General features: G+C 39.4%; 1 protein-coding gene across 1 annotated transcript in view; it reads left to right on the top strand.

Annotated features, from left to right (window-relative positions):
- Nucleotides 1-19,420, top strand: part of ccdc146 (coiled-coil domain containing 146) — a 48,420-nt gene that overhangs the window by 22,092 nt on the left and 6,908 nt on the right. The window contains exons 6-18 of the mRNA XM_030046335.1: nt 1,239-1,315; nt 2,338-2,431; nt 2,532-2,605; nt 4,637-4,861; nt 5,027-5,116; nt 5,805-5,901; nt 7,485-7,580; nt 8,277-8,444; nt 9,097-9,185; nt 9,794-9,958; nt 10,260-10,335; nt 11,231-11,379; nt 11,711-11,930. Of these exons, the coding sequence (XP_029902195.1) occupies nt 1,239-1,315; nt 2,338-2,431; nt 2,532-2,605; nt 4,637-4,861; nt 5,027-5,116; nt 5,805-5,901; nt 7,485-7,580; nt 8,277-8,444; nt 9,097-9,185; nt 9,794-9,958; nt 10,260-10,335; nt 11,231-11,379; nt 11,711-11,930 (1,620 nt within the window). The remainder of the gene's footprint in view (nt 1-1,238; nt 1,316-2,337; nt 2,432-2,531; nt 2,606-4,636; nt 4,862-5,026; nt 5,117-5,804; nt 5,902-7,484; nt 7,581-8,276; nt 8,445-9,096; nt 9,186-9,793; nt 9,959-10,259; nt 10,336-11,230; nt 11,380-11,710; nt 11,931-19,420) is intronic.

The raw sequence follows: 19,420 nt of genomic DNA, 5'->3' as shown, positions 1-19,420 counted from the left end.
TATGAGGCTTACTGTAAGCCTCCAACCAGGCTTAATCCACAGATGTGAAGATTTCTTATAGGCTCTTTGAAGCAATTTGAGGATAAACTGCAAAGCATCTTCATAGCGGAATCTGCAAAGTGCAAAGATTGTATATGGCATATCATTTTTAATCCTCACTATAGATAGAATAAGGCTTTAAACAGTTTTAAACATGTATTTAAGCTGATGTGCCAACTCAACAATTGCATCTATCTGAATGAGACTGCAGATATAGCATAAAACATTAATTTTCTTGTATTACAAGCAGCCAAAAAAGGTATGTTATATTACTTGATAAGCAGTTAAAATTATATTTATTACGCTATGCTGGCTAACATGTCATAGCAATGAGAGCCAAATGTAGGCTGGGTTAGTGGATGACATAATTTCTGCCTGTGCGCCTTTGAGCCAGGCAGTAAATTGTGCACAAATACTTAGTTATAATCCTATAGATAAATAATACATGCTGTGCACAGTGTTGAGTCACATGAAAATACAACACAGACTATCAAACTTAAAATAGACATTCAAGCATTATACTAGAATATCTGCTCCATGCTATAAGATATCTGGTCCATACCGTGCAGCCTCATGGTGTACAGAAAAGGAGGAACTGGTGCTCATTAACAGTAAATAACAAACTGAAAGTACATCTCTTTTATGTTAGTCAATAAAAGCTAACAATACTATTCAAGTCAGATTATTAACAGATAGTTTTGATGGCAATTCATTCTTTAATACTTGAGGACTTACAACATCAAATCAGTTTAACCCATCAGTTTCCCTTATGGTGCAACTAATAGGGCTGTAATATCTGAAAATTGTTTACATCCAAAACAATGTGAGGACAAATGCTGTATTGTTGCTTGTGCTATAAATCTGAATTTGAGTCTAAAGCCCAATGATTTGCTAATGATGAATTGCAAACAGTATTTTTCAGCAGTGAATCTGTCTCATATTCTCAACAGTCAATCTCCAATATTGGAGTTTGACTGCTGACTGAAAATAAACTTTCTTGGCCACAATGAACAGACTGTTAACTCCCTTACTACACACACAACCATGTGCAAAGGTAAAGCTGTTAGAGCCAACTCTGCAGGCAAGGAACAGACACTTTGGCAGAAAAATTTGGGCTGTGCAATATGAGTTCAATTAAATTCTCATCACTCACCTGAAAATCTGTGTATGTGATCTTCTACTGCTTGTGTCTCCTCCAGGAGCTGGGGATTAGAGCCCTGAAGGACAAACATGAAGAACTGAAGACAGAGGTGGCCCAGACACATCTGACAGTCAGGTATTCATTAATATTTCTTAACCTTTATTTATCCAGAGAGGCTTGATATAGTTTTGTAGCACAGCCCTGCTTAACATTCATACAATTTCACATATTCGCTCCTGGGAGCTGCCTAGTATAATTTTAATCTTCTATTTCCGATCATTGAGCAGCTCTACTGCAGCATTTATGGGTAAAGTGCCTTGCTTAAGGATACATCAGTAGTCAAAGGAAGGGAGAGTATTTCTCATTCACCTTCCCCACACTGATCACCTCTCTTGCCAGGCTTCAATCTTGCAGAAGCATCTTCCACCACATGTGTCATATAGCTATAGATTTTGACTACAATTATGACCAGGCCTATTATGTGAACCAGAAATTTGACCTTTGAAGGACCCTTTCCAGCTGTGCTAACAGCTTCATGAAAACTGGAATTACTTGCTTTGCCACTGAAGTGACACCAGGCAACTCTATCCTTTCTGATTATTGTGTACACTACTAGGAAGAAAACTTTTTATCTGTTGTATGAAAGCCATAATGCTCGATAGGGCATTCAGTAATGCCAACACATGCCCATGCAATGCATGCACATTTTCTTGAGATTTTAATCTTCCTTGCATTATTATCATTATCATCATTATCATCCTATGCTTTTAAATGCTATAGCGGTGTCACATTTTCACCTGGTAAAAGGAATTGCATAAATCTGTGTTTTCATTTTTATTCATCACCAGCTACTGTAGCTGATAAAAATTATTCACCACAACTGCTCTTGCTTGGTTTCTCTGGCTGTCTCTGTCTCTCCATCTCTTTGTTTCTGTTTTTTTTTTTTTTTTTATACTGTATCAGTTGAATTCATTCCAGTGTGCTTTATGCCATGGCTGTTGAAAGAAGAAGGAAATAACAAGCACTGCTGCCAAAGCATTCAAGTAGAGTTAATCAACTTTTTTGAAAGAAATAAAAAAGGATAAATGATTTGCATCCTCTCCCTTGCGTCTGTGCATGTTTGTGTGTGTCTCGCTTTGTCTCTCTTCCGGGTGCAGAGGTCTGCAGGAAGAATTGGAGACCTGTGAAATGCAAGTATTAGAGGGGCAGAAAGCGCTGGAAGACAATAAGAAGATCATAGAGAGTAAACAGGTTTGTTTGTGTTTGTTGAGGGTATGTGCTGCATTCATGCTCACAGTAGCCATCACTGAAATAACAAGCCATCTGCTTTCTGAAATGTGTGTGTTACTAGGTCGAGTTGGTCCAGCTCGCCAGAGTGCATGGACAGCTTTTAAGAGGGAATAAAGAATTGAGCCATCAAAAGGTGTAAGTGCAGTTAACCCTCTGAGCTAGGACAAGGGTTTTCAAACATTTTCATTAAGTTTTGGATTTTATCCCTCAGACCCATTTATGAAAATATATAAGAATAATATATATCTGTATGTCAGAATAATTTAATCAGAAACCTCTATTCCACCCACACACCCAAACATAATGGTAAAACAGTGTGAGTCATGTGTTATTTTGTTATTGTAACACTTTCTAGTGAATAAAATTACAGTGAAATTAAACTATGCCTCATTGTGTTGAGGACCTACTGGAAGTACTTTAAGGAACCATAAGGATCCCTTGACCTCACTTTGAAATTCACTGAGCTGAACTGAGGGTTCTATGGTGAATTTCCATAAGAGATAGAAGAGTGTAAAAATACTGGGAATACCTTGCTAAAATTGAACTATTTCCCAATTTGCACAATTAATATATCAAATCTTTATAGGTATATGTTTTGTGTCATTTATTCACCCCAATTTGTGTGATTAAAAAAAAAAAAAAAAAAGTTTTATAATCACATGCCTCACTATGAACAAAGGTTTCAAAAATGGGGGCCACTTCTGTTAGATTGGAGTTGATTGGCAACCTCGACAAACAGCAGCATACATGATATGAAAATATCCACTTCACATTCTCAGACTCCTTGTGCAGAGTAATCAAACTCTAGACTCTGCATTTGTATGTTCAGTACATCCCAAACCAATTTATGTTTGAAAAAAAAAAAAAAATGCAGAAAATTTCTCACGCATGAGCACCCATGGGTGACTGGCTATCCAGGAGTTCTAGTCACTCATTGGCTAGACTGATGCCTGAGTCAGTAGACTAAGACAGGCTCCACAACTCCAACTCGCTGTGCTGATGAAGTGTCAGTGAAGCCAATGACCAAGCTTGATGTGGGTCTTCTATTCAGTAAATGTGCAGGCCAGTTGTGCTCATGCATGAGGCGTTTCCTGAAAGTGTCTTTTGGAACCTTCACTCTCAAGGAGATATGCAACTGAAAAGTTTTTTGTCGGACATTCAAGACACAGTAGATAGCTTTTGGAGGTGGGAGGGAAGTGACAGGTTTATTCCTGGCACCTCCTTTTCAAAGAAAATGGAAATGAATTTATTGGATGATGTCTATGAGGCACTTTAAGTTTCTAGTGGATTACCTGGTAATTTAATTTTATGGAAAAGCACCTGCTGATGCTACTTTTTATGCTCAGCGTAAATATTATTAAGTTAAAAACAGAGAGGACTTGCTGTTGGACAGAAAAACAACATGGTCAGAGGTGTCAACATTTTAAACCAGTGCTGAACACAGAATCAGTGCAGGAAGTAAACCTAAGTGTTATATTCTTTTTTCAAAGCTAAGTTAAACCTAATCCTTCACATGTACATCTACAGTATATTTGTTGTGTTTTCCGTTTGCAAACTATCTCTTCTCACCACTGATTTTGAAAGAGTTTGCCAGTCTATGGAAAAGGAAGAGTCATATATGCACCTAGAATTTGAATGTGTCAGTGTCTTTGATTTTACAGAGTTTTGTTACCCTAAAAGATCATATATTCAGCAACTCTAAGCTGTAAGTGTAACCACAGTGAAAATCCCAATTCAGCACCACTGAATAGTGCTACTTGTAGTCCTACTGCAGCTTCTTTTATGTTTATTTCAAACTGAAACTTTGCTTGCAAGTGATGCTTTGGAACGGTGTGTCTGTGCCATGAGCTATGAACACCCGCAATTTGAAATTCACAAAGCTTAGATTTCAATTGCAGCTCCAGCTTCAGTCAGACTATTTAATATGTAGAAAATGCAGGCACATTTTCTTATTTGATAAGGTATGTGCTCCTATAGTTTAACATGGAGTATTAGAGGGATGCTCTCAACTATTGTCTTCTCTGCACTCCTTTTCTATTTACCTCCATCTGTTCTATCCTATTTATTTATTAATTTACATTTTCCTTTTGTTTCTGCCTTGGCTGCTTTCATCTCTCTTGCTTTCTCTATCCATCTCTCTTTTCATTGTAACCCCATTCCCATCAGGGATAAAATGAAGGAGCTGGAAGCGCTGAATGAGGTAGTCTCAGAGAGGAGCCTGCAGCTGAAAGAGGCAGAAGAGCATATTAGTGCCCTAAAGGTGGAGCATAAGGAGGCGATGAAGAAGCAGGGGCGGTTAAGGGGCCAAATGGTCAGTGACATGACGCATAGACAGCTGCTAAAAGAGACTGAGGCCCAGCAGGAGGCAATGAACACACTCATGGGAGACAGGTATAACCACCTGATACTGTTAAAGCCAATTAAAATGGACACTATGGTAAGGACATTTGAATGACAAAAGGTGATTTCAAAATGGCTGTGTGTGTTTGTGTGTGTGCGTGTGTGCATGCGTGCATGTGCGTGTGTGTCTTGCCTGTGTACGTTTGCTCTCATCAGAGGTTTACTGGAAATGAAGTTAGAGAACATCATGACTGACAGAGAACTCCTGAGTGAGAGTAAATCCAGGCAACTCAGAGAACTAAAAAGGTATGCTGCTCTCTCTCTCTCTCTCTCTCCCTCTCCCTCTCTCTCTCAAACACACACACACACACTGTGCTACTATATACTATATATTGTATACTGTGTATTCTGTTAGAGCTCTTACACAGATAATATGTAGTACATGCACACTATCTTACACCATGTTTGGCTGATAAACAGCCCTTGCTCTCACAGCTTCTTTATACACCTACATCTAGTTGAAGGAGCTGCACCTAAATTCCTTGAAAGGCTCTTCCACTTAAAATGCACATCAACATTTTCTTACCCGAACAAATTCTTGTAACTAATGCCAGCCTGTTGTTGTACGCTTCAGTAAGATAGATATTTACATATAACTTCTCTCTGTGAGGGGTTCACATTTAGTGAAGCAGTCCTTGACAGTCCTTGAATGTTTAATGTTTGTATCATCGTGTTGTTCTTAGACTAGGACTAAATATAGCAACTTCCGTGACAACCGCTCATAAACACATGATACCCAATTTTAAATTTAACAAAAGGCTACAATGGCCTGTTTAAGATGCATACTTGATAGGGATCCATGTATATTTTAATAAACCTGAATCACACTGAAAGAAGAAACTTGCTCACCTTATATCCTGGGCTGAAAAAAATGTACAAGGCACAGTCAAATAGTAATGATAAATATCTAAGGGTGGCCTGTGTTTCTCCTCAGGGTGACACAAGCCCTTGAGAGGATGGAAGGTGCACAGAAATTAGCAAATGAGAAGAGGGAGCAAATGCAGTTGACCCACAATAAGATGAAGGATCAGGTAACCTACTATCCATTAGATATAGCTGGAGCAGTGGACAGACATCTGCTCATATTTGGACAAAGTTGTGGCATGAGTGGTGTGACACTTTTAAGTTTCCAGAACTTTAAAAGCCTGCTGAAGTTCAATTCTACTCTGTAACAAAAACAAACACAAACAAAGAAAAAAACATCATGTATGGGAACTGTGTGGCCTATTAGCTGTGCTTGGTGATCTAAAACCATAAAGATTACATCATGCTAACCACACTGGTACACAGCTATGTTCACAGGTATGTTTTACACTGATGTTCATATTGGAATAAGTTAGTTTATAGATTTGTGTGGGGTTTTTTTTCTGCACATTGTTATTCTTTTCTGTGACTTCAGGTTTAGAATACAGATATTAGGGTGTAAATTTGGTGTAAAGTGTTGAAAGTGCTGCAAGAAATCTTAATGTTTATTACATTTTAAAATAGAATCAGGCACATTGTTTCCTCTCCTGAGCTTCCTGTAATTTTACTGATGCACACAGTTTTTAAAGAGAAAAGGTGGAGAGACGGGAAATGTGTCAGCACATATAAAAAAAACATTTAAAAAAAAAAAAAAAAACATCAAAATATGGAAGGGGTTGTTTATGACATGACTTTTCACTAAGGACAAAAAGCAACTCCAACTCGATTCTAATTCTAACTAATATGCCAGTAATAATAATTTGCACATGAGCAGTTGCTCATAATGAATTTGACAGTAAAGCCTTTGTAGATGAGGCTGGATTCAGAGTCATTGCTTGCCGTAACAGTTTAATGGCCGCGACCACAAAAATGTCTCCCAGCTATCTCAGCTCGGATGGGATTGATGGCTTTAATACTGACACAGGGTGTTGTGTTATAAAACTCAACACAGCATGAGGGTTAAATACCTGAAATAATGATGATATTTATGCATGCATCAGAGCTAAAATTGCAACACTGTTCTCTGTTTTTAAAGCCCTCACTTATTCAGTTATATTCAACAATATTCTATACTTGTGGGAATACATTTTTTTTAAATATGTGACATAGGAGGCCTGGGCCACCCTGCCAAGAGGAGCAGTCCCACCGCCTGAAGGCATTCATTTTTTATTAGTTTCAATGAAGAGTTTCAGTGTCACTGGATCTAACGGCTGTTTCAGAAGCCTTGGGGAAACTCTGATATATAGCACTCATTATTTTGCAATTAATGTTTAACGTGAGGTTGAATTTTCATAGTCTGAATTTGATTTTAAATTTCACACAAGATCTTGCAGTACATGTCCTTTGTTTCTTACTGGTATATTCAGTAAGGTCCAAGCCTCTACAGACACAATTTATATAAATAAATAAAAATAAATAAATTCGGAAAGAAATACAATTAGGAAAGTGACTTTGCGTGTCATCATCAATGAAGAAAGGAAAACAATCTTAGTTGTGTCTTTAATAAGTATATTCTGCCAGTTGTTAAGTGCAAGAAAGTTATATACATCATCTCAAATTTTGTAGTTTTTGTTGCCTTCAGTCCTTCTTGGGCTTTCAAAATATAAAAGGGAATGGGATATCTGCTGTACATATCGACTTGAATTTCCAGATTGATGCTTGCTCTTCTGAAGCCATGGCCCTTCTTCAACGGGAGATGGAGCTTCAGAAAGAGAAAGAAGCCCTTAAAGCCAGCATGCAAAAAAAGGTGTGTGAGAGTGTGTATATTTACAATATACAATGTTTTCATGTATATGTTTACATCCAAGCATATCTGATTGGCTATCCAAATGTGTGTGTTTGTCTTATTGTGTGTCTGTGCATTCTGTACATTCTGCTTCTGCTTTGTTGTGTTCTCCTGAATCTATACAGAACATGGGGAGTAGCATCATGCTTATGTTGGCTAAAAATATTGTCACCATGAAAAACAGTGTTTTGTTTTTTAGCTTGATGTGTTCCTGTGATTTTTAGAACTGACGGAAATAATTTGTTTGTGCACTTTTTTGGTCACTTCTACACTTTATTTGATTACTTATTATGCATCAGTTGGCCTCTTAAACATCTCTTTTTAATCTGTGCGCAAGTTCCTGTTTGTTCCTTAATGACTCAGATTATCCGGTGAGTTTAGAAAGGGTTTCATTACACCAAGCATGCAGCACAGAATTTTAACAACCCATAAACGATCAGGTAATTAGATTAGATGAAACTTTAATGTTCCTTGTGAGGAAATTGGGTAAAGCTTGTTTTTGGCAGAGGACCGCTTCAGTCTGATCCATCAACCTCTGATCTGTCTCACTGCACTTACACTGCACCACACTGCTGTCAATAGTCCTTCAATTGCAGGAAAAATAAAATGAAAATCACAAAACTGGAGTCATGCCCTAAACATGTTTGTTTCTGCTAGTGTTTCATAACTGAGGTTGAAAACCAGAAGAGTCAGTATGACAGCACGATGCTGGAGCTGCAGAAGGAGACAAGCCAGCTCAAAGACGAAGTCCACAACCTCAAAAGTCTGACACAAGTTAGAGCTGCAGAGAAGCTCAGCATGGAGAATGAGCAGCGTAGGCTTCAGGTAGACACACACACACATACAGGTCTCATTTACATTTTGCCTTTGATCAGAGTGACTCATCATGAGTGTGACAGAACAAACCATCATTCTTACACCACCAAAAATTGCAATAACCTAGAGCTGTGCAATGTGGAAAAAATCACAATATGTTTGACCAAATATCTTGATATTAATCCTGGATCAATATTGGAATGATTTTGGTCTATTGGTGCATTCATAAAATAATAAAACACAATATTTATTTAGTGTTTAATTTAATAAACAATTATTAGTAAAGTGGATGATGATGATGATGATGATGACTAAGCAGGAAGAGACGAATAGAGCAGTGTAATAAGTTTAGAAAATTGCATCCCTTTACTGTAATATTACCTTCAAGTCCAGGAAAAAAAACACTCAAGCCATGTCATGGTATGATACAATATCCAAAATCCCGGATGATTTCTAGTCTCATGTCACAGTATTGATGTATCGATGATATCATCCAGCCCTACAAGCAGCCAAAATGGATGTCAGAGAGTACTAGGAAAGGCAATAAAACAAGAGTTAAGAGTAAGAAGAAGCAATAAATGGACATCAAGTAAATATGCACATGTGCATGTACATGGATGTAGAGGCAATTACATTTTAGTTTTCCCTGGATCAATTACAGAAAATGTTGCAGCTTATCCAGCACGAACAGCTACAGAAAGACCTGGATATCAAGCAGTACAACACGCACAGTGCTGTGCTAAAGACCAGGTATGTGTGTGTGTGTGTGTGTGTGTGCGTGTGTGTGTATGACTGCATATGCATTCCTTTTCCATCTGGGAAATGAAAACAATACAACCGCATTTTAATTTACAACATAGGGGCCACAGCTCTTCCTTTTTTCCTGAAGCTCTTGCATTCTCCCTCGCTCAGTCATTCTTTCTCTTCCTTTCCCACTCTCTCTCTTCCTCGCCTACCTTTCATTAAATGCAAAGGTGTATGCCATGATAAAGAGGATTTCTGGTTATAGAGAAGCTACTAAGCTGTTAATGAGAAGCATTAGGGTGGGCCTAATCACCTCCCTCCCTCCTCCTTTCTTTCTTTCTCATAAAGTGAAAAAAAACAACAACAACTGATATCTCATTGTACAAGGTTCTCCAAGGTTTCCCAATAACTTTTAATACCTTTGGAAGCATCAAACACACCAAGAATGGATGCAATTATAATTGTGTAATTTTTCAAACCTATCCCGTTCATTATCATATCATTTGCAAAAACAGGCACTAGGTTTTCCCTTGTAAACATTAAAACCTAGGGCAGCTAGATTGGGGTCCACATACATCTCTTTCTCTCTGTCTTTCTGTCTCTCTCCCCCTCAGGCTGTCAAAGTGGACTAAAGCTTGTGACAGGATGATTACAAAGAGGGATGAGTATTCTAATCTGAGCCAACTTGCCTCAGAGCAAGCATCCGAGTCGACCTGCGAACTTCAAGTACTGAAGAATGAGTATGAGATCCTATGCCAAACTGCTATCGACAAGGAGAGGTGTGTGTGTGTGTGTGTGTGTGTGTGTGTGTAAATGTTTGCATTTACATTTGAAAGTTTTTTTTTTTTTTTCCTGTTCTATAAATCAGATTTGCAGCTTTCCTGTCCTTCCAACAAAGGTCCCAGGTTCAAGCCGCTGTGCAAGCATCCAAGTCACAGCATCCTGAAGTGTCTTTGAGCAAACCACTGAATACCTGACCTCATTGCGGGGGCAGGAAGACATTTACAGGGATTATACATTTGTAATATCAACAAAAAACAAGCTATTCAGTGCATCTCTCTTGTGGTGCGTCCACTCCAGATCACTGGCAGAAGGTTATGAGAAGCTCCGCTGCAGCCACATAATTGGGGACAGACTACATGAAGACATCTCTGAGGTCCAGGCACAAACACACACACACACACACACACACACACACACACACACACACACACACACACACACACACACACACACACACACACACACACAGGTAGACTGATGAGTGCAGTCAAACCAGTATGATTTCTCTGCAATATGGCAAAAGAAGTTAATGGTTTAATTGAGTAAATGGATTAAGGATATTAAAAAAAAAATAAATAAAAAGCTGTAAGCTGACTATTCACACCCCTAGCTGTATTGGTTGACTTATGCAATGGAGCAGGAAGAAGTGTAAGCTCTCATCCTCTGCAGTGTTATAACTTTGCTGTAAAAAATTCCACTTAAAGAACTGAAATAACAGGCGGAAGTTGCCATAGGTAATTATTAATGGGGTGGCAGTAGGTAACAAATAATTTCATGTCACAGCTCAATAAAGTCTATTGCAGAAGCAGTATAATTATTATTATCACATTTATTATTTGCATAAAAATAAGCTTCCTGCATATATTGCAAATGACATGAAAACAATTAAATAAACATGTTGATGGGCAAGTGGGAGGGGAATTGGACTTGGTGTGGAAGTGGGGAGAGCCATGGTGAAGATGGGACATAACTGAATCCAGTTCACTCTATGTATTGTATATTTGTATGGCTTTTATTAGATGCTTAACAAAAATACTTTTTTTACACTGTTGATCAGTAACAATTAGGTAATTAAATGTTATTTTTCTGCTCTCGAATTCTATAAAAAACATTATGTGGGTGTATAACTGGTAATTTTTGGTGCATGCATCAATATTTAGTTTACCTGTCTTGTTTGTCTTCCTGTATGTATATGTAAAAAAAAAAAAAAAACATACAAAATAATAATAATAATAATATGACACGATTATCGCCATTACTTCTTCCAGGTAAAGAGGGAGCTTCTCCAGCTCAGAGAGCAGGATAAGGATTACGAGATGAGGTTGTCAAAACTCAAAACCACAATCAATGCCCAGGAGAAGACCCAGCTGGAACTGACTGAAAGATGCAAAGCAGATGACCAGAGCCGAAATGATCTGTGTGTGTGTGTGTGTGTGTGTGTGTGTGTGTGTGTGTGTGTGCAGGTGACAGAGAAAGCTGCAGATAAGTCTGCAGTGTGTGTGTGCATGTGTGTATGTGTTTGTGTGTGTATCTGTGTATGCATGTATTATTGCATGCATGTCAAGCCATGTGGTACAAAACAGTTTTCTGTGCATTCTTAATTGTATATTTAGCCAGTTTGAAACAGTAATGTTTGAAGCTTACCAAATATTAATATAGGTTTTTTAACCTTGGATTCCAGTTGTTAAATTGTGTTTAAGTAAGTGTGTTTATGCCTTTGCATGTGTGTGTATCCTCTCTCTCCCCAGGCACAACCAGCTGCTTGAACGGGGGGACGAGATGTGTCGCCTCAATGAAAAGGTGACCATCCTGGAAAACAGCATTGCTAAGCACAGCATGGAGGTGGACAAAGACAAGGGACAGCTGCAGCTGGCGGTCATGGAGGAAGAGAGACAGATCGACCTGAAGAGGAAGGAGCAGATTGCCATCAAGGAGGTGGAGGGCCAGATCGCCACCCTGCAGACAGAGGTCAGAAAATCATACTCTGGTGTAACCATGCACGTTCGTATGCGCAGGCATCCTCATACGAACCCACGGCAAACTGTACCTATCAGCCTCTAATGTAAATTACAAGCATGTTTGTGTTTGCTTCCAGTGGCAGCAATGTATAAAGCAGTAGTGCTGGATTTCTGTGTGATTGTCTTTGGAGAGAGCTGTTGAAGTTGAATTTTCCACGTCAGGTTTTGACTATTTGGGGTGAACAGAGACAGACTGGAAACTTTCCCAAATCACCGAGAAAGTATCGGATTGATAGACTGCAACTTGGATCTTTTTGCAACCTCTCTCTTTTTTTTTTTTTTTTTTTTTTTTTTTTTAATTTTGTGTCAGCCGTTCCTTTAAACACATCAATTTTAACTGCCTGGCTAAACATGTTATGCTGCAAAAAATCACATTTGACCAAGTTATGCATGCTGTGCATTCTTGCACTATACAACACTCACACATCGTCTGGTGGCAGCTTTCAAATCAAGTTGCCAATACTTTGGTGTATAAATGTCACAATTATATTCTTTTAAGGGGTTACAACAGTAGAATCCGTATTCCATGTGGATTGTCCTTGATGTAAAGAATTGTACCTATTTTGTTAGGTAGTGCCAATTCTTTCTGCACAGGAATTAAGGTCCTTTCTTTCTTGTAGGTAGACTACTGAACAAGTATCATTTAACAGAGGACCTCACAGAGAGGAGATGTTTGTATAAGCAAAAAAAAAAAAAAAGAAAAAGAAAAAGAAAAAAATCTCTCTGCAGGCCCTAGCTCTTAAATAAACACCGTATATAAATTAGAATGTCTTGTAGGCTAATATAGGGCAAGTTATATTATAAACAGTGATAGGTAGTGAGTCAGTGTGCACCTAACACTGTGAGGGCCTGACCATTTATAGACCTGTTGGCTTGGTAGGAATGTCTGCCTCTCTTTTGCCCTCTCTCACCCATACACACACACACTCTCTTTCTTCCTTAAACATACATAAATGTTATCTCTTTTCTCTCCTGAAACACTTGGACGTGACTCATATCAGCTTCCCCATCCCTACTCTCTGAGCACACAGCCAGGCAAATACCTTCCATGAGACACATTAGACACAATAGAGAAGTGTGAATAAACACGAAACTGACAGACAGTTTGACTGTTTTGACTTCCCAGTCAAATTCTGTTTACAAGGATGGATGCCGGGGTATTGAAAGGGGGAAAAAAAAAAAAATCAGATGAAATCATTGTGGTTGAATTCTGGAACTGTTATCTGAGCGTATCTGTGTGCAGGAGTAATGCAAGGATGTCATCTCAAAGCCATCACCCAGGCTTTGAAAAATAATTTGCAGTTTACATGTATAAACACAAACACACATGCAGCCCTGAACACATGCATGCAATTGTGCAACACATAGAGAATAACAGACACATTCAGGGAGGACGAGGAAACACACAGCGAAATTCTTTGCCAAAAGCTGTGCAGTGGGACTGGGTGTGTGTTGCTTACTGGATCTAAGTGACTTGTTTGGACTCTCTGCCGGACCCAGCATCTCTCATTTGAGTCTTTTCGTCCTTTGGATGAACGCAAGCCTGGAACAGACTTCATCATGTGCTTCTTTTTAGAAAAACCCCCTTTCCCTCTCCCTCCATCTGTTTATTCCCTCTGCTGTTTATCATTTCCTCTTTTTTTTAATTTTTACCTCTTTTCTTCTTCTTTGTTTTCTTGTTTTATTCGTTCTTTCATCATCATTACTTTGTTCACAATTTGTTGTTCCATCTTTCATCCTTTCTTTCATTTTGGTCATTCTCAAAGTTGTTTTCTCTGTTGGAAGTTACCTAACTTATATCGATTTCTTCCTCCTCATTTCCATCCTTCCTTCTATCCTTGCTTTCTAGCCTGCTTCCCTTCAACATTTACCCTCCACCCCTTCCCCATTACACAGAGGAAAGCATTTATAGATTTTTTTGGTTTGTTTGTAGGTTTTAATTGGTTTGTGAGACACATCACACACATTTCTAGAAAGTGGCACTCCTGTGAATAACAATCGGTGGACACATCCATGGTCAATGTATCAATTCATCCATCCGTGGGTCCATCGATATTTCTGAGCTCTCCTCCCTGTGTGACTGCCGAGTCACCTGCTAAATTGTTGTTTTCCCTTGTACAGCCATCTCATCCCCCTGGGTACATAAAAGTGAATCACATGGATCTCTCCATCTTATTGCGTGAAGCTCAGCAGCTCAATTCATACTCTATGTGAATTCATTCTCTCTGCGAATTCAATCTCTATGCAACTCCCTCACTGCCGATTTATCATATATATTGCGTATTTGTATTCATTTGTGACCAGTTTATCCGCTCTTTGCCAACAGACCCCCCCCCTCCATTTGATGGGGACTCTTGACAAAGACAGATCGGGCCATCTGTGAGACTATTGAAGTTCAATATACTCCGAGGCTTTCATTTGCTCTGAGGAATTTTAATTGCTGCAAAATAAACAGAGGTTGGTGAAGGATTCTGAATTTACCGCTTGTTTATGAGTCACTTGCACGTCGTGTGGACAACTCAAGCAGCCTCATGCAGCACACACACACGTACAGGTACACACATAGATCTGTGCAGTGCTGCATGAATGTGTAAGTAGAGGTAAACACACAGATAGGCACACACAGTAGACAAGTGCTCTCTCTCTCTCTCTCACACACACACACACACACACACACACATACATACATACATACACAGTCATAGGGTCAGATTTATAAAGGGGTGGGGCTGCTGACACACTGCACTGTCCCTATAGTGTTGAGTCACATTGTTTATGTGTCACTTTCTTGTATCCTGGTCCAAGCTGTCTGAAACTGATTACCATGGGGAATCCCATCATGAAGTATCAGCAGACTGTGTGTGTGTGTGTGTGTGTGTGTGTGTGTGTGTGTGTGTGTGTGTGTGTGTGTGTGTGTGTGTGTGTGTGTGTGTGTGTGTGTGTATAAGTGTGTGTGTGTGTGCGTGCGTGTCTGTGTGTGTGTGTGTGTGTGTGTGTGTGTGTGTGTGTGTGTGTGTGTGTGTGTGTGAAAGACACAGCGATTGACCTCGTGCTGCGCTATTTGTGGTAATGCACCACTCTTGTGGGAGATGCAGGTGGAAAGAAGTGAGAAAAGCAGGGAGACAAAAAGGTTGAGAGAAACAAAGAAAGAGAAAGAAGCAAGCAGGCTGGCCATTATGGGACAAGAGTGTCACTGTCATCACAAGGCGTATAAAACTCCTCAATCTTCCATTCCTCACCACAAGCCTTGAAAGCCATTTGGTACTTTGCCTCTTAAACCTGAGATTTTCTTCAAACTGACTGCTACCTAAACGCCCAAACACTGACATGATTGTTACACCTCAACACAACCGAGTGTAGGAAAATGGAAAAACCAACTGCTGGTTGTGCACATTGCTTTGTTGCGCAGGTGTGTGTGTCTGAAGAGTTGATGCTATTTTGCAATCTCCTTGTATGTGGCCTTTCAAGCCATTATGTCTAGTGTAAGAGCTAGATTTAAATTATGTAAATGACATGTAAATTGTATTCTGCTCGGGTGCTGCTATGTGTACAACATGTAAACCATTCATGAGCAAAGAAATAAAGCATTCTCTGTGACTGTCAGAGAGACAGGCATAGTAAAAGGCAGGCAGACAGAGCAAGGCACTGACATAGAGAGAGACGAATTCAAAGGGAAAGACAAACAAGAACAGGGAGAGAGAGTAAAAATTTTAAGAGTGAGGGCACAAGAGAGAAAAAAAGATTGATTTAATACTGGGAAGAGGAGAGGGAGGGTGACAGAGATGCGCTATAGCCCATCCATCATGCAGTGTTTAAATGGCTGAGGGTGCTTACATGTGAAGGAGGAGAACAGTCAGATCAATCAGACTCAAAAACTAAAGCCAGGCCTGGGCACACACCTCTCCACCAGGGTATAAAAAGTCTCTAAATAAATTAGCTTAATTTAAGACACAATATATTTGTTCAATGTGTTTTTTTCACCATGCAGTGACAGAATTCATTGTGTTTCATGTAAACTTTTAGATTAATACAGAGCAGGGTTGCGGTATAGGACAATATGCAGTACGTGTTTCATGTTTCATCATATTGCCTTTACTAAACAAAGTGGACTTTATGTCCCTTAATGAATTCCCTTTGCATCCTTTTCAGTGATCATTTATAGTTTCATAGTGTTCATTAGCTTTCTTTAAACCAAAATTAGGGCATGATCACACACTGCATTTTTTTCCTCTGCTGTCACTGTCTTGAACACTGCCAAGATCGTATTTTATGCATCAGGGGGAGAAGAGGAGGGGGTGCCGTTGACAGGCTGTAACCATAATAATGGAATTCTGTATCTGATCCTACAGGTTAGTTTGCTATTTTTAGCTACATTTAGCCCAGGACAAAACCTTCCCCTCCTCTAGCTTTAGAGTTAGAGTTAAAACATTTTCTTTTAAGAGTTGAACTTACTGCAACTGAAAAAAATGTTTTGATAGTTTTTTTTTTGTTTGTTTTTTTGTTTGTTTTCAATTAGTCTTAGGGTTAGGGTTAGTCTTAAATTCTTGAAAAGCCTTACTTTTTGAAAATTACAGATATCCTCTCATGTTTTATAACATCTATTGCAGAACAGCCACGAGCAAGTGTCTGTGTGCATCTGCATTAAAAAATCATGTGCATTGTATAGGTATATTGTCTGGGCATGTTGCCCCTAATTAATGGCTCATTATGTCTGTTATGGATATACAGACTTGTCACTTGCTCATTTGCAGACGCTTGCTGCCAGTTTATGAGAGGTGTTTTTCTCTGTTGCCTAGGCACGGTTTCTGTCCATCTCTAGCCCTGCTTTCTCTTTCTCAAACATCCCGTTTTCTCATTTTGACTCTGTCTTGTCTGCTTTCACTTCTATCTCTGTCTTCCTTCCTCACTCCCTCCACCTTATGCTGTCTTTTTTTTTTTTTGCTCATTTTCCCTTTATCTTCCTCTGCCTGTCTGTCCTCTATCAGTCTTTCTATGAGTACATCTGATTACCTCTCCTCTCCATCCCTCTGTGTTTATCTACTATTTTTTTGTCCTTTCCCTGTCTTGAACTGCTATGACTTCAGCCTCACAAACACTACAAAGAGCTTGGGTTTTGAAAATCACATGACAGCCATACCTCTTAGTTTAAACTCAGTCATATGTGTCATATGACAGAGAAGCATCTCTTTTAAGAGGCTGTGCATCCAACTCTCTTTTCATCAGACTCACTGTCTGTTTGCATCAGGAAAGCTTGATTAATCTCTCCGATGAAGAGAGAGAATACTGGAATTATCACTTTGTTCTACGCTGTATTTTATGTCTGATGCATACACACACATAAACACATATCCACATTAGATACAGACATGCAGACCTACAAAACATGCGTATAGGCACACATTTCCACTACATGGTTGGGTGAAGAGAAGCTGCTGGTTCATAAGCCTGGTCATCTCAGGTCAGACCTCCTGTCTCCACCGCTTTCCTACTTGTGGTTCCTTCTCTCATCTCACTTTTCTTTATTTTGGTTTCTTTTTAATCATCTCTGTTCACTCGTATTTGTCTCCCTCCCCACTCTCCCTAGGCACCCTATTTTTAATCTCTCATGCATTTTCTCTTTCTTCCTATTCTTACTTTCCTTTTTTCTCTCATGTCACCTCCCTTGTCTTTTGTCTGTCTTTTTTGTTCTCAGTTCGCTTTTATTCTGTCTCTGGCATGCATCCTTGATCATTTTATGTTCATATATTTTATGTATATATATATATATATATATATATATATATATATCTTTATTTTAGTAGGGCCACTGGGCATTCACAGTAAGCTCCCTGCCGAGTTAGCTACAGTAATTGCTCATTTCCATCTGCAGTCCCAGCACAGGTTAAGAGGCCACCTATCTCCTCATTTATCTTCTGTCGGTGTGTCTCCTGTGTCTCCATAATCTAAATGAGTATATAAAATATTAAGATCGCCTGCTTTTTCTGTGATATAGACTGACCAGGTGAATCCAGGTGAAAGTTATGATTCTGTACTGAATTCAAGTATTGATTTCAAGAATCTATCTCAGTAACGGAGGGTACATGTAGATGCTTTCAGTCAACTCTTAGTTTGCTTCTTTGTTTCTGTAAGGCAGCCCTGTGGTTTGAGAACCCATTGCATCATCAAAAGTTCACAGGTTCAACCCCTACAACAATCAATACTGTATGTCCATCGACAGCTAAGGCCGTGTTCAGACTTAGTTTTAACATCCATCTCAGGTGAGCCAGTCACAAGGGAACAGCTGAGAGCAACTGGTAGATTGAATAATAAAGTCCTAGGGCCCTATCTTGAGCCAGACTCCCTAAACCCGCTATTTGCGGATTTAGGAATTAGGAAGAGGCGTTCCCCCGTTAAAGTTGCTATCTTGTGCACCTCCCGCTATCCGCAAAACACCTCCGCTACCCGCTATATTATGCATAGGCGTGTTTTGGGCGTTACGCCAGTTAAACCAATCAGTGTGCCAGGTGCCATTGCCTTTAAGGGCAGGATGCGCTATCCTAAATCCTAAACCCGCGATGGAGAGAGGGAGGTAGATTTTCTCAGGGCTTCTACTGAGGCTAAAGCAAGTTGGCTTTAGGCTATATATATATATATATATATATATATATATATATATATACATATTATATATTATATTATAGGCGAGTTAATTCGGGAGGTGGAGCCACATGTGTCCAAGTGGACGCGTCACAAGGTTGTACTGATTGACACACCACAGACACACAAGAGGCAGAGGTGGAACTATGTGTAAACTAATTTATTGACAAGGTAGATTGGGCAAATAAAATATTAAAAATAAAAATATAGCACAGCTGCTGGCTTATAATAAAACAATAAAACGTGCTGGCGTAAGTGTCCAATTAAAACAGTCTTTCCTCTAAACAGTCTTCTGTGTGCGCAAGATAGCAACTTTAGGGATAGCGCACGAAACACGCCCACGGACACACCTCCAGGCGCAAATGACGGAGTCGGCATAACGGATAGCGGGTAGCGGGTGGCGCAAGATACCGTTTAGGGATAGCGGAAGTTCCTAAATCCGCAATTTGCGGGTAGCGGGTAGTGGCAGCGGATAGCGGGTGGCACAAGATAGGGCCCTTCATCCATATAGGCCTACAAATCACAAGAAAGGTTAGATAGGCTTGGACCTTTGCTGGGAGGAACTTTGAGTAACTGGACCTCCTAAAATTTTAATTTAATACCCCTGGAATGCAAAATTCCTTCCGTGGCCTCTTCATTCAATTTGAATATCTTTCTCTTCTCCTCCTGCCTGTCTTTTGTCTATCAACAGTTGTTTAACTCATCTGCTTTCTGCTGTCTTGTGTATCCTCACTTCCCCTTGTCTTTCTGCCTTCTTCAGGGATGTCAGAAAGTAAAATCCAGTTCCTTAGAGGGATCCACTGG

The sequence above is a fragment of the Myripristis murdjan genome, chromosome 23 (genome assembly GCF_902150065.1).
Source record: "Myripristis murdjan chromosome 23, fMyrMur1.1, whole genome shotgun sequence".
In the NCBI taxonomy this organism is placed as follows: domain Eukaryota; kingdom Metazoa; phylum Chordata; class Actinopteri; order Holocentriformes; family Holocentridae; genus Myripristis; species Myripristis murdjan.
Note: the sequence above shows the minus strand (reverse complement) of the source record. Positions and strands in the feature narration are given on the sequence as shown.